The sequence below is a fragment of the Leucopleurus acutus genome (assembly GCF_964270905.1).
Source record: "Leucopleurus acutus genome assembly, chromosome: 20".
Classification (NCBI taxonomy): Eukaryota; Metazoa; Chordata; class Mammalia; order Artiodactyla; family Delphinidae; genus Leucopleurus; species Leucopleurus acutus.
This window is the reverse complement of record NC_139162.1, coordinates 53153635-53166197: the sequence shown is the minus strand read 5'-3', so window position 1 is coordinate 53166197 and position 12563 is coordinate 53153635. Positions and strand designations below refer to the sequence as shown.

Here is a 12563-nt window from a genome sequence, read left to right as displayed (position 1 = left end):
TCTGTAAGACATCCTGCTGCCCCACTGCAACCCCGGAAACAAGCTTAGAGGGGGGATGAATTTTGAGCAAAGTCTTCAGTCCCCTGATCGAAGCCTTCTTGACCAGAGGCCACCCCCCTTCTTCTGTACCTCCTATGGGGCCTGTGGGGCTGAGAAATGACTCCTAAAGGGAGTGGGTGGCTTGTGCTCCCCCCTTCTAGAGATGACGGAGTGGCTCATTCCTCCCACTGGAAGATCCAATGGTGACACTTTAGGTGGGTGGTACCATGGCTGATGAAGGGGAAGGGACAGAGATGTAAGGATAGACAGGGTCACACTCCGATTCCTGGGCTCTATGAGGATATCAGGGTCCCGACCCTGATGCCAGTATGTGGGGAGACACTGGGTGTTTCCAAAAGAGCTCTTCCTCCAAAGAGTGCTGTCCACAGTGCTGAGCCCAAGACGGGTCTGGGTGTCCTCACTGCCCCAGGGGCTTAATGGTGAGGAAGAAAATGTAGCGTGTGGCTTATGCTCCACCATTTCCCAAATGCTCACTTTCCTGGGCTCATGTGAACATCCCAAGAGCCATATAAGGTAGGGATAATGTGCCCATGTTCAGAAGAGGAAACTGAGCCTCAGAGGGAGGGAGGGACTGGCTCATGGCCTCACAGGCAGGGAGTGGAGGACGGATCAATTGGGAGGGAGCCTAAGCTTCCAGGCTAGGTAGGTCCTCATGTTTGTGTCTAAACACATGCTCTGGAGTTGGGGGAAGGGGAAGGGAGTAGTCATGGCCATAATGTCATGACTTTACATGACATGATGGTACCATCTGGTGAAACAAGTTTGAGACACACTAAAAAAAATTAAATGAGGGTCTTTCCTGCAGGACTTGTCAGAGCCTTTAGCTCCTTTGTGCCTCCCAGATCTCTTTGATCAGGACCAAGGCCAAGGCCTGGGACAATGACTGACAGGCCCTGGGTCCCAAAGGCCTTGAGTGGGGCACGATGGGGGTGGAGGCGTCAGCAGCGTGTGCACTCGTGTAGTCCAAACATGTGTGTGCAGTAGCGGATGCCCGTGTGTACATATGTACGTGTTGTCCATCACTCTGATCTGGGGCTCAAACAATACCTGTAAAAGGGGGATGGGACCTTGCCCTTCCTGCCTTGCCCCGCAGAGAGATAAAGGCCAAAAGTGCCTCCACTGCCTGCTCAAGTCAGATTCCACAAGGCTTTATTGGCGCCGGACCTAGCCTGGTGCCCACCGCTTCCAGGAAAGACAGGCAAGGAAGGGGTCCCGGCCCCGCAGGAGCCCCCCAGGGATCGGCCACAAAGGGCGGATGGGGGGATGGAATGGAGAGGCGGGGGGCCGGGCCCGCTTAAAAGGGGAACTCGCAAACATAGTAGAGGCGCCGCTCGCAGTCGTGGTCCCACCAGGAGCCGTCGTCCGAGGCCTGCGCCACGCAGTTCTCCAGCGCGCCGCCGTTAGGCTGGTTGGGGCTGAGCGGGTGCGGGGCGGCGCTGGGTCGGGCGCCGGGCTCGGGGCTGGGGGAGCGGTGCCAGGCGAAGAAGGACACGCGCTGGCCGTTCTCGAAGAGGTAGAGGCCCTCGGCGCGCCGGTCGTGCACACCCAGCCACACGGGCCAGTTGTAGGGGGCAAGCGCCGTGCGCAGATAGCGAGTAAGCACTTCCATCTGCTGACGATCCGCCGGCTGCGCCAGGCTTCCGCCCCGCGCCACGCACCGCGCCTGCGCCGCTGCCTGAGCCTCGAAGTCGCGCGAGAGCAGGAAGCACTTGTGGCCTAGGCGCACCCCCTTCAGGCAGCCTGCGGGCGGGGCGGAGCGGAGGTGGGATTAGTGTCTCAAGGGCGGAGCGGAGGCGGGCTCAGAACCGCCAGGGGCTGGGCGATGGCGTCAGGGCCGCCAGGGGCGGGGCCAGACTGTCGGGGCGGGACTGTAGGGGGTGTGGTGCGGCCGGAGTAGTTTCGGCTCCACAGCACTGTGGGGAGCGTTCCTCCCCACAAGCCCGTCTGCTCCCCGCATTCACCCTCCCCATCAACCAACACACCCCAGATCTGCAAGAACCCCCTCGCCCCTGACACCCAGGGTCCTCACGTCTCCTCAGACTTTTCCGGACCCCTTTTGCCACCAGTCCCCCATCTGACCCGGATCGCCCCTCTCTCCCCGCCCCGCACGGTGCGACTCACCCTCCAAGCGGCCATGCTCGCGTTCGGAGCGGCTCTGCGCCTCCTTCAGGGCTTGCAAGGCGTCGCGGGTGTCACCCGCCACCTCCCGCAGCTGCCGCAGCCCCCGGCTCAGCTCGGCCACGCGGGTGTCCAACGCGTGCAGACGGACGTGCACCTGGTGCAGGCCTGCGTCCAGGCCGGCCAGGCGACCCACTGCGTATGGACAGGGCGCACGCTGGACCGTGACCCTGGGGGCGGAGCCAGGGGACCAGAGGACCTGGGGGGACCGGGACCTAGGGCTTCTGGGGCGGAGTTGGGGTGGGGGTGGGGGTACTCAGGACCCCTGGAAGGTAGGGGCCGGTGGCTCCGGGCTCTTGGGAGGCAAGGCCGGGGATCCGGAGCTCCTGGGGGTATAGGGGCTCCGAGCTGGGCAGTGGGCAACTGAAAGACCCCGGGGCAGTGATAGGACGGTTCGTTTTTGTGAAAATGACCACGGAGGCCTGGGGGCAGGGCGGAGCTAATGATTACTCACGGACATAAGTGAAGGTGTCTTCAGAGGTGGGAGAGGGGCTGGGGCTGAAGTAGGGAGTTGTGGTTGGTTCCTCCTCGCCTTCCTCCCCCTGACCGTCCTTCTCAGTCGCCCAGGCCCCTTTGCCTCCAGGGTTTCCCTCAGGATTTTCGTCCCCCCTCCTAGCAGGCAGTCCCAGGGCTTCCCGTAAATGCTGAGGCAGGGGAGGGATGGTCAGGGCCAGCCTGGCAGCTGCATTCTGACCCCCCAGACACTCCAGCCACCCCTTTCCAGCTGTAAGCTGGCTCTCTGCCCCGAGCCCCTACTCTGAACCCGTCACCCTCATCCTCTGAGCCTACCCCATCCCTCCCGTTGCCCATTTCCCTGACCCTCAAATACGCCCCTCCCAAGCCCACAGTCACTCAGCCGGGTCCCCCCACTAGAGTCCCAGCACTCCCCTAACTCACCTTCAGCATCAGGGCCTCCCTCTCCCGCTCCTCCTCCTGGGGGCTAGCGCATCCCCCCTCCCGCTCCCTCTGGGCTCCCCAAACTCCATGACTGAAGCCCAGGAGCTGGGGTACCACCAGAGCCCCGAGGAGCCAGGCTGCCTGCATCAGGCTGGGCTCGGAGCACCAAAGGCTGCAGAAGGATGTCTCTGAGGAGAGGGATGTTTCTGGGGACTGGAGTGTGTGCAGATCACCAGCCCCCTGGTCCGTTTCTCTCTGGTCCCTCTCCTCCCAACTCCCAGCTCCTGTCTCGTCCGTGGTCCGTTGGTCTCCGCTCTCTGTGTGTGTCTCTCCCCGCCTCTCCTGGCTCCCCCGAGGCCCTGCCTCTGTGGCCGGAAACCTCCAACGTTCCAAAGCTTGGATCCCGCCTGCCTTGGGTCTCCTCACACACCCTCCTCTTCCCACTTTCCAGAGCTTGCTTCCGTCCTGTCCTGCTCTTTCCTTCTGCCACAGCCAAAGTTCCAGAAGGTCAGGAAGAGGATGGAGCCGGCTCCCCAAGGGATCCTGAGGCACAGCCTCTGCCCAGGAACCTCCTCAGGGAGTTGTCGGGGCTGGGCCCTGCGCCCCTCTCTTCCCCCTGGCCAGCGCTCAGGACAGGGGAGACCTCAAGGTCTTGCTGAGGTTGTTATTATCCTGTGGCCACCGTGGCCCACACACCCTGCGGGAGGAGGCTTTCCCACCATTCGCAAGCTCTAGACCGCCTCCTGTCCCCAGATCTCCCGCCCTGCCCTCCAAGCCCTTGCCCCAGATGCAAATGAGTGTCTGTGCCTGTCTGTGGGGACACATGCGAAGAGCACGCGTGTGGCTGTGTGTGCAGCCCTAGAAGGTGGGGCTGTTGGATCCATCTGCCTTGCTTTCCTGGAAACCTCCTGCAGGCCGGGTCCTGGGTGGGGCGACGCTGGGGATTCCAGCTGTTCACAGCCCAGCAGACAGACCCACAGGGTGATGGGCTGGGGCAGAGGGGCGGGGAGAGGCTGGGTGGGTGGGGTCAGGAAAGCTTTTTCCGGGAGGTGGAGTAGACAGATGCCAGCTGGGTGCACAGAGAGCTCTGAGCATTCAGCAACGTACCTCATCTCCCGCCTGGACCACTGCAGTCGCCTCTTCCTGCCTCTCCCCCTCCTTCCTCCCAAGCCCTCCAATCCACACAGCTTGCCGCAGCCAGAGCAATGCTTCCAAACCACCATAAATCAGATCACATCACTCCCCACTCCCCTGCTCCCCCCAGCTTCCCATCATATGTGGGAGGGAAGCCAAGCCCTGTCCTCTGCACAGGCCTGGCCTGCCCAGCAGTGGGGGCTGGGAAGGATGGGTCCCTTGCACCTCCGCAAGCTCATCACCCCCATTCCCCTCGCGCCCTAACTCCCCCCATCCCGCCCCCACCCTCCACAAGCTCCAGCCACACTGGCCTCTTCGCTACTTCCTGAATGCTAAGCTCTTTCCCACTTCAGAGCTTTTGCACCAGCCTTTTCCTCCTTCTAGAAGAATCTTCCCCCAGCTCCTTCTCATCATTGAGGTCTCAGCTCAGAGAGGCCTTCCCCACGTTAGTTTATTCAAACACCTCATTTTATCTTTTCGGTTGAATCAAGACTGGCATTGCCTTGTTTGTTTGCTTACTTGTTCAGTGTCTGTCTTCCGCCAATGAAGGCAGGCGGCTGTGTTCATTGCTGTATCCCCAGAGGTAGAACAGGGCCAACTCCGCACGCAGTAGGTACTCAATCATTTGAGAGAGGAAGGATGTAGTCTTTCCTGCGGGGTGACAGCTCAGCCAGAAGACCGAACACTGGATGGTTGTGTTTAGGTGGCAACTCGAGTTCCCCGTGGCACTGGGGGTAGGGGTGGCAGCCGGGGTAGAGGCAGGGAAGGCAGTGGAGGAGAGGCTGCAGAGGCAAGGGAAGCGGGAGGGCAGGCCGTGCCCACTCTATGCCAGGCCCGTGCGTCATGTAGGGCCTTCCCAGCCTCAGCCCCGCTGGTTGTGCAAGAGAACACGGACCTCACGGGCCAGGATCGCAGGGCCCACCCTTCAAGGGAGAAAACCGAGGCTCGGAGAGGGGCCGGCTCAGCCTGCTGTAGGTGCCCAGCGTGGCGGCAGCTAGCCAAAGCTTCTGGCTCTAAGCAAAAGCAGGGCATCTGCCCTCAGCTGCCGGGAGCCCTAGGAGGGGCCTTGGAAATCGATGCATCCAGCCTTCCATTTTCCGAGAAAGCAGAGGGCAGTGTGACCTTGGGCAGGCTGCCCACCACCTCAGAGCCTGAGCCTGTCTCAGGCGCCCATGAAGGGCCTGGGGACCCCTCACTGAGAGAGAATACACAGGCCGGAAAGGCCTTGTAGGCCGTGGAAGGGTACACAGGCCCTCTCACAGGTGGTGCCAAGACGGGCAGCTGTTCTCTCCCCAGGCTCAGCTGCTCACCACCTGGGCCGGTGGACGTGCGTCCGGAACCGGGCCTCCTGGGGCTGGGCCAGCACCTGCTCCAGCTCATACCCTGGTACCCGCGAGCCTGCAGCTGGAGGTGCACCCACAGGCTGCTTAGAACTGCCCTCTGCAGGTGCCTGTGCTCCGGCTGGTGGCCCTGGTGGAGCTGGGAGAAGGGTAGGAGCCCGGGCTGCGGCGATGCTCTCACCGCTGCCCTACGGGATCTGCCCCGTCTCTGCGGGTGTGTCCCATGCACCGAGGAGCTGAGCTGCTGAGATGCCTGGGGGTATCCGTGTGAGGAAGGAGGACAGGCAGCTATGGAGTGCCCAGTACTGGACCACAGCAGTCTGAAGACTCTGAGTCGGGCTACCTGTCTCTGATCCACCACCTCTTTCTGACTGGGTGACCTTGGGCAAGTTACTTAACCTCTCTGGGCCTTGGTTTCCCCCTCTGGTAAATGGGGATGGCACAGTCTGCAGCCCAGAGGACTGGTGTGAGGAGCTGAAGAGTAAATCCAGAACGGAGCCTGGCGCACAGGGAGTGTTCAGGAAATGTCAGCAATAATCCTCACGGAGGGGAGCGAAGGCGCGGGGTCGTGCCTCTGCATGGGCGTGTGCACACCTGCGTGACGGAGGGCCAGGTGGGTGAGTATGATGGAGGTGCAAGCACACATCTTGCATCTTGTGATGCAAGACACAGTTCTGTGTCTGTTTCAGGGTTGCGTGCGAGCTGGAGCTCTGGGCAAGCACAGCCGGCTGCGTGCCCGCGTGTGGGGGGTGGTAGATGCGTGTGCTCTGCCGTGTGCACGCTCCGGCACTCGGGTGTGATATGTACGTGATGTAGCTGGGTGTGTTCATGGTAATGTACACTCAGAGCCCTGCACGCCCCGGAGAGAATGTACATGTGGAGATATCTGCAGGGGCAGGGCCAGCTAGCGACTCTCTGCACCTGTGCCTCGGAGGAAGGTGTGCGTGTGCGTGTGCGTGTGCGTGTGCGTGTGTGTGTGTGTGTGTGTGTGTGTTTGGGGGGATATGACAGGAATCTGTAGCTCTCACCATCCAATTTGGGCGGGGTAGAGTCTAGCAACAAATATTTAATTGCACCCTACTGTGTGTAGAGGTGGTGGGGGCGATCTGGGAAGGGGCGGTCCTGGGGGTGCGAGGAGAGGTACCCTTGGGGGGCGGGTCCCCATCGTCGGGGTACAGGGGCAAGCAGGGGTGGAGTCAGGGTTCGGGGATCCAGGCGGCTGAGAGGAGCGGTGGGGGAGGGGGCGGAGCCGGCGGTGGCGGGGGGATGGGCGAGGTTTGGGGGCGCGGGGAGGGGCGATGTCTCCTCCGCCGGCTCCCGGAGGGAGGGGAGAGGGCGGAGGGAGGGGAAGGAGGGAGAGAGGGAGGGAGAAAGGGAGAGACAGGGTGAGGGAGAGACAGCGAGAGCGAGAGAGCGAGAAGCGAGGCAGAGGAGGCGCGGAGCTGGCGGCGGCGGCGGCGGCGGCGGCGGCGGCGGCGGCCGGAGGAAGAGGAGGAGGAAGAGCAGGCGGAGACGCGGCGCCCGGAGCCGGCCGGACCGAGCCGGGGGCGGGCTAGCTAAGAGGGGCGCGGCGGCCGCGGCGGAAGGGGGGGCGCTCTGCGGATGGCCAGGCCCGGCCCGCGGGGGGGGTGAGGTCCTCGGACCCCCGCCCGCCCCCCCGGCCCCCGCCCGCCGCCTCCCCGGGCCCGCTCGCCCTCCGGGGCGGTGGGGCATGGCCTGAGGGTCCCCCGTCTCCGGGGGGGTGGGGGGTGGGGGGAGGGGGGAGGGGCCGCGGGCGCCGCCGACCGGGACTCAGCAGCCCCGCCAGGCAGGTAAGGGGGCCGAAAACCGGGGGTCTGGGGGAACGGCGGGCCTGGGGCCGCGGGAGGGGGCGGGGGCGCCCCGGACGTCCTTGGCTGAAAGCCGGGCTCCCGGCCCGGGTGTGCGGTGGGGGGGGCGGGGGGTGAGGAGGGGAGCGTGGCCCCGGGCGACGTCAAATTAGGTTACGCCCCGGTCCCCCGTGCCCCGTCCCAGATCGCAGACTTGGTGGGAGGATGCAGCCCCCATCCGCCGCCGGCAGAACCCCCTGCCCGAACCCGCCTCCCCGCGCTCCTGAGCCAAGGGCTCGGTCGCTGTACCCGCCTCTTGGCCCTGCCCGGCCACTCCCCCACCTCGCCCATCCCGGCCCACCTCGGCCCCTCGACCGCTCCTGCGGCCCCACCCCTCGAGGCCCCTTGCCTGGGTCATCCCGGGGCCCGTCTCCGCCGGCGGGGCTCTGGGCCTTGGCCTCCTCCGCCCCCTTCGACCCCCTGTAGCTCTTGCTTCGCCTTCCAGACTCCTCCAGTCCCCTCCCACCCCTTCACAAGCTCCCCCCATCCCACCCTGTCCCCTCTTCCTTCTCCACCGGCCGGCGCGGCCCCTCGGCTCCTGCCCCCGAGTCCCGCTCCCGGGTGCCCCCGCCCCCTCGCCCCGGACCGGGGCTCTCCCCCACCAGCTTCTCGGCCCGCCCCAGCCCCGGCTCCCTCTCCCCGCCTCTCCCCGCCTCTCTCCGCCTCCATTCATTCTCCCGGGCCGGCTCTCGGCCAAGCCAGCCGCCCCCCGTCCCCCCGCCGCCTCCCAGGGCACCCCCCTCTCCTTCTTCCCCCCCCCCCCCCCGCCGATTCCTCAGCCCCGTCTCAGTACCAGCTGCGTGCCAGCTATTCTTAGCCGCGGAGCGTTTGATTCATGCCGCCCCGGCGGAGTGTGCCCGCTCCCTCCCTCTGGGCCTGAGGGGGAGGGGCCGGGGAGTCAGGGGCCGCCGCACGCGCGGGGGGACCCGGCTAGTTTTGCTTTCAGGCCACTGGCCACCCCATTAGTGCCCGGTTGAAGCTGAGGGTCAGCCAGGGTCAGCGGAGGGGGAGTGGCTGCCAGCCCCAGGTCCGGAGGTGGGATGTGGAGTGGAAGGGTAGGAGGAGGCCGGGGTTTCCGCAAGGGTAAAGCAGGGGCAGCTCTGCGGGGTACCTAGAGGGGGAGGGGGCTTCGAAGCCGTGGCCACGCTTGGGGGAGGGGTCGGCCTGCCCACGGTTAGATACTAGCTCGCCCACAGCTCTTGGAACTCTCCTCCCCGCCACACATTTTGTCTTCCCTCCCCCAACCCCCTAGCCCATCCCCACTCCCCCAAAGTCAGCAGTACCCACCACTGCTTCCCGTCTCCATGGCAACGTGCAGGAGCCGGGCCTGGTGTGGGGGGGGAGGGACAAGACCAGACATTCTGGTTTCCGGTGCTAGGGTGGGGGGGGTGGAGAAAATGAGAGAAAAGGACCCCATCTGGGACTCACCCTTATAAGACTCCCTCAGGGGCAAAGAATAGTGGGGATCTGGAGAGGATCTCTCACCCCAGTCCCCCAGAGTCTCACCCCCCTTCTTAGCCTCCCTCCCAGCCCCCCAGTCTCCCTCAGAGTGGGGCCACCAGTAGTACCAGGCAATGCCAATCCACCCACCCAGCAGCGCCAGGCCGCAAACACACAGGTCATCTGCAGCCACCGTGCACCGACAGGGTGGCTGTCACCTGGACAGCCCTCCCAGGGCCAGCCTCCCCACCCCCACACACACCCTCTCAAGATGCCCCCAGAAACTTGCACAGGCAACTTCTCGTGGTTCCCTCGGCACACCCCTTGCATGGCACTCTGCCCCGTGACACCCCCATCTCAGTGCCCCTGCCCCCTGGGACACCGGGTCCCCAGCAGCCCTCTGCACACATTGTCAGCCACACTTCAGCGAAGTCACCAGCTCCACCCTAGGCTCAAGGCACCTCCCTCTCCCCCTTACTACATCTCAGCCTCACCCCAGTTATCCTCTCCCCCTTACTACATCTCAGCCTCACCCCAGTTATCCTCTCCCCATTACTACATCTCAGCCTCACCCCAGTTATCCAGGAGGAAGATGGGAGGATCTCAGGTGAGGGCCCTGGCTGGGGCCAGGAGGGCAGGATGCCGGTGGGTCGCCCACCTGTCTGTCCTCAGCTAATTTTAGCTGCCTTATCCGTGGCCTGGCAAAGTGGGCCAGTAGCTCCCGCGGTGATTTTGCGGTTTCTGGGACACCACCACGCTGGGTCAGCGGCAAAGTGGGGCGCAGGAGGGGCGGGGGGCTGCGAGCAAGGCCAAGGGCAGGGAAGGAGACGTGCAGGAAGCATGGCAGGGTTGGTGTGTGTGTGTGTGTGTGCACGAGAGAGGGGGAGAGAGAGAGAGAGAGAGAGAGAGAGAGAGAGAGCGAGAGCGCTAGAGCTAGAGCTTGGAGGCTGTAGGAGTGTCTGGGGGGTGTGTCCAGCCTCCTTCCTGCCTCCCTCGGGCAGGGTGGGGCGGCTGCCCTTGACCATTTGTCCACTGAGTGCGCCTGTGGCCTCCAGGGGGTCTGGGTTCCTAGTCTGACAGCCGCCCTTGGCCCCCCGCAGCCGCCTGTGATGCTGCCGTCCCCCGTCGCCCCGTGGCCCCATGATGACCCACAGCCCCGCGTCAAGCGAGGACGAGGAACGCCACAGTGCCAGCGAGTGTCCCGAGGGGGGCTCAGAGTCCGACAGCTCCCCAGACGGGCCCGGGAGAGGCCCCCGGGGGACCCGGGGCCGGGGCAGCGGGGGACCTGGTAGCCTGGCCTCGGTTCGAGGCCTCCAGGGCCGCTCCATGTCTGTCCCAGACGACGCCCACTTCAGCATGATGGTCTTTAGGATTGGCATCCCTGACCTGCACCAGACAGTGAGCCCGCTGGCCGGAGGAGGGGCGGGGCGGGAGAGGGACCCGAGCCTGCACGGGGAGGCCTCTGGTGCTGGGTGTCCTTACACGTGGCCCCCAATTTCCAGACCCCCACGTATTGCCCCCAACACCCACTCTGTCCCTGGAATCACCCACAGCCCCTTCCCACACCACCTCAGGCCCCTTCCTGTTGCCTCCCCCACCAGAAATGCCTGCGCTTCAACCCAGATGCCACCATCTGGACGGCCAAGCAGCAGGTGCTCTGTGCCCTGAGCGAGAGCCTGCAGGATGTCCTCAACTACGGCCTGTTCCAGCCGGCCACGTCGGGCCGCGACGCCAACTTCCTGGAGGAGGAACGGCTGCTGCGGGAGTACCCCCAGTCCTTTGAGAAGGGGGTGCCCTACCTGGAGGTGAGGCCCACAGCCTTCCTGGCCCCTTCACAGATGACAGAAGACACGTCCTGAGACACATCTGCCCCCTCCCCGTTTTTTCTCCCAGCCAAGACCTTGGCAAGGGAAAACCCAGTGGGCTCTTCTGGATTCGGGGGGCACCTAAGAATCAGAGCCAGAGAGGCCTGAGTTCAAATTACCATGCCTTCTGCCTCTGACCGGTGGAGTGACCTTGGGCAAGTCATTTTCCAGCCCCAAGCTTCCCGTTATCAATCAAAGTGGGAAAGGATGCCCAATTACAGTAGGTATTCTAGAACCTTCCCCATGGGGTCCAGACTCCCTAGGGGTTGCAGTCCACATGCCCCTGGTGGCCTAGCACTGCTCTGCCCACCCAGCCAAGGCTCTGGGGCTATTTCCACCCTGACCCAGAGTTGACTCCTGGCTCAGAAGGGGGTCCAGACCCCTGATTTTGAGTCTCTGTCTCTCCCTTTACCCCACCCCTGGCCTCAGTTCCGATACAAGACCCGAGTTTACAAACAGACCAACCTGGATGAGAAGCAGCTGGCCAAGTTGCACACGAAGGTGAGAGAACCCTGCTGGCACTTGCCCTCCCACCTGGAGCTCCCTGCCCAACCATTTTCTCTCCTATCTCTTCCCAACAGCCCTCCAAGCCTTCTCTGCCTCTGCCAGGGTCCCCCACGTAACTTGGGATGCTGTGTCACATTTGGGACAACCCCAAGTGCCCCTGCTAACCCTATCATAGCCTTTTTTATCTCCTCTCTTTCCTCCTTGTGCCTCTGCCCAGGCTCACACCATTTCCACCTCGGTCCCACCTTCTTCATCTTTGGATTCTCCCCTCTCATCTCCTAGGTCCCCTATATCCTCTCAGGGCCCTCCTTCCTTGGCCTGTGACTCTGACATCTAGCATCCCGCTGCCTAGGGACTGTTTCATAGACACCCTGCAGTTCCCACAATCCCAGAGCCTAAATCTCTACCAGATCCAAGGATGCTCTCCTCCCCAGCCACGTTTATTCTCCTGCTTCCTTGCCCTCCAGTCCTCAGACTATATGTCCCTTGCGTCTCCTCTGGTCCCCCAAAAGCCGGGAAGAAGCCAGGGGGCTGCTTTGGTCAGAAGTGAAGTGAAGGATCCTTGACACTTGGGAAGAAAGCTCCCAGGCATCTTCTCATCCCCATCCCCACTCCACCATGCCTTTGTCTCTGTCCTCCCCAAAATATTCCATCCGTCCAGACCTGTACCATCCACTGCAGGTGCTTCCAGACACATACGGCCCCCTGGGTACCTGCAGTGTGGCAGGTCCGAACTGAGCCTCGCTGTGAGTGTGAAATACACACTGGATTTGGAAGACTCAGTACCCCCAAAAGTAAAATATCTCATTAATAAATTTCATGTGGATTATCTGTTGACACGGTCATATTGTAGATATAGTAGATTAAAAAGAGATAGGTCAGGGGCTTCCCTGGTGGCGCAGTGGCTGAGAGTCCGCCTGCCGATGCAGGGGACACGGGTTCGTGCCCCGGTCCGGGAGGATCCCACATGCCGCGGAGCGGCTGGGCCCGCGAGCCATGGCCGCTGAGCCTGCGCGTCCGGAGCCTGTGCTCCGCAACGGGAGAGGCCACAACAGTGAGAGGCCCGCGTACCGCAAAAAAAAAAAAAAAAAAAAAGAGGTCATTAAAGTGAATTTGAATGTAATCGAAAGTTCCCCTTCCTTTGTTTTTAAAAAAAAAATGGCGGCTACTAGGGACTTTTCAATGACGTGTGTGGCTTCCTGTGTATTTCCACTGGACAGCACTGCTCCAGAGCCCAGCTTTGCTCCCTTCCTTCCTGACCGGCCTGTCTTCTC

The 12563-nt window shown here is 63.1% G+C and overlaps 2 protein-coding genes across 3 annotated transcripts in view; one reads left to right on the top strand and one right to left on the bottom strand.

The window, feature by feature from the left end:
• Positions 1-1209: 1209 nt before the first annotated feature.
• CLEC11A (C-type lectin domain containing 11A) lies at positions 1210-7835 on the bottom strand (the record flags this gene model as incomplete). Its single annotated transcript, XM_082861927.1, has 6 exons — positions 1210-1800; positions 2182-2373; positions 2693-2882; positions 3136-3307; positions 5580-5673; positions 7760-7835. The coding sequence occupies 6 exons, from the start codon at positions 7833-7835 to the stop codon at positions 1355-1357; spliced, it is 1170 nt and encodes a 389-aa protein (XP_082718053.1). The 3' UTR covers positions 1210-1354.
• Positions 7836-10060: 2225 nt separating this feature from the next.
• Positions 10061-12563, top strand: part of SHANK1 (SH3 and multiple ankyrin repeat domains 1) — a gene marked incomplete at both ends in the record, with an annotated part of 42974 nt that continues 40471 nt past the window's right edge. For both annotated transcript variants that reach the window (XM_082863463.1, XM_082863462.1), the window contains 3 exons: positions 10061-10315; positions 10519-10722; positions 11212-11283. In XM_082863463.1, coding sequence (XP_082719589.1) covers positions 10061-10315; positions 10519-10722; positions 11212-11283 — 531 coding nt within the window. The remainder of the gene's footprint in view (positions 10316-10518; positions 10723-11211; positions 11284-12563) is intronic.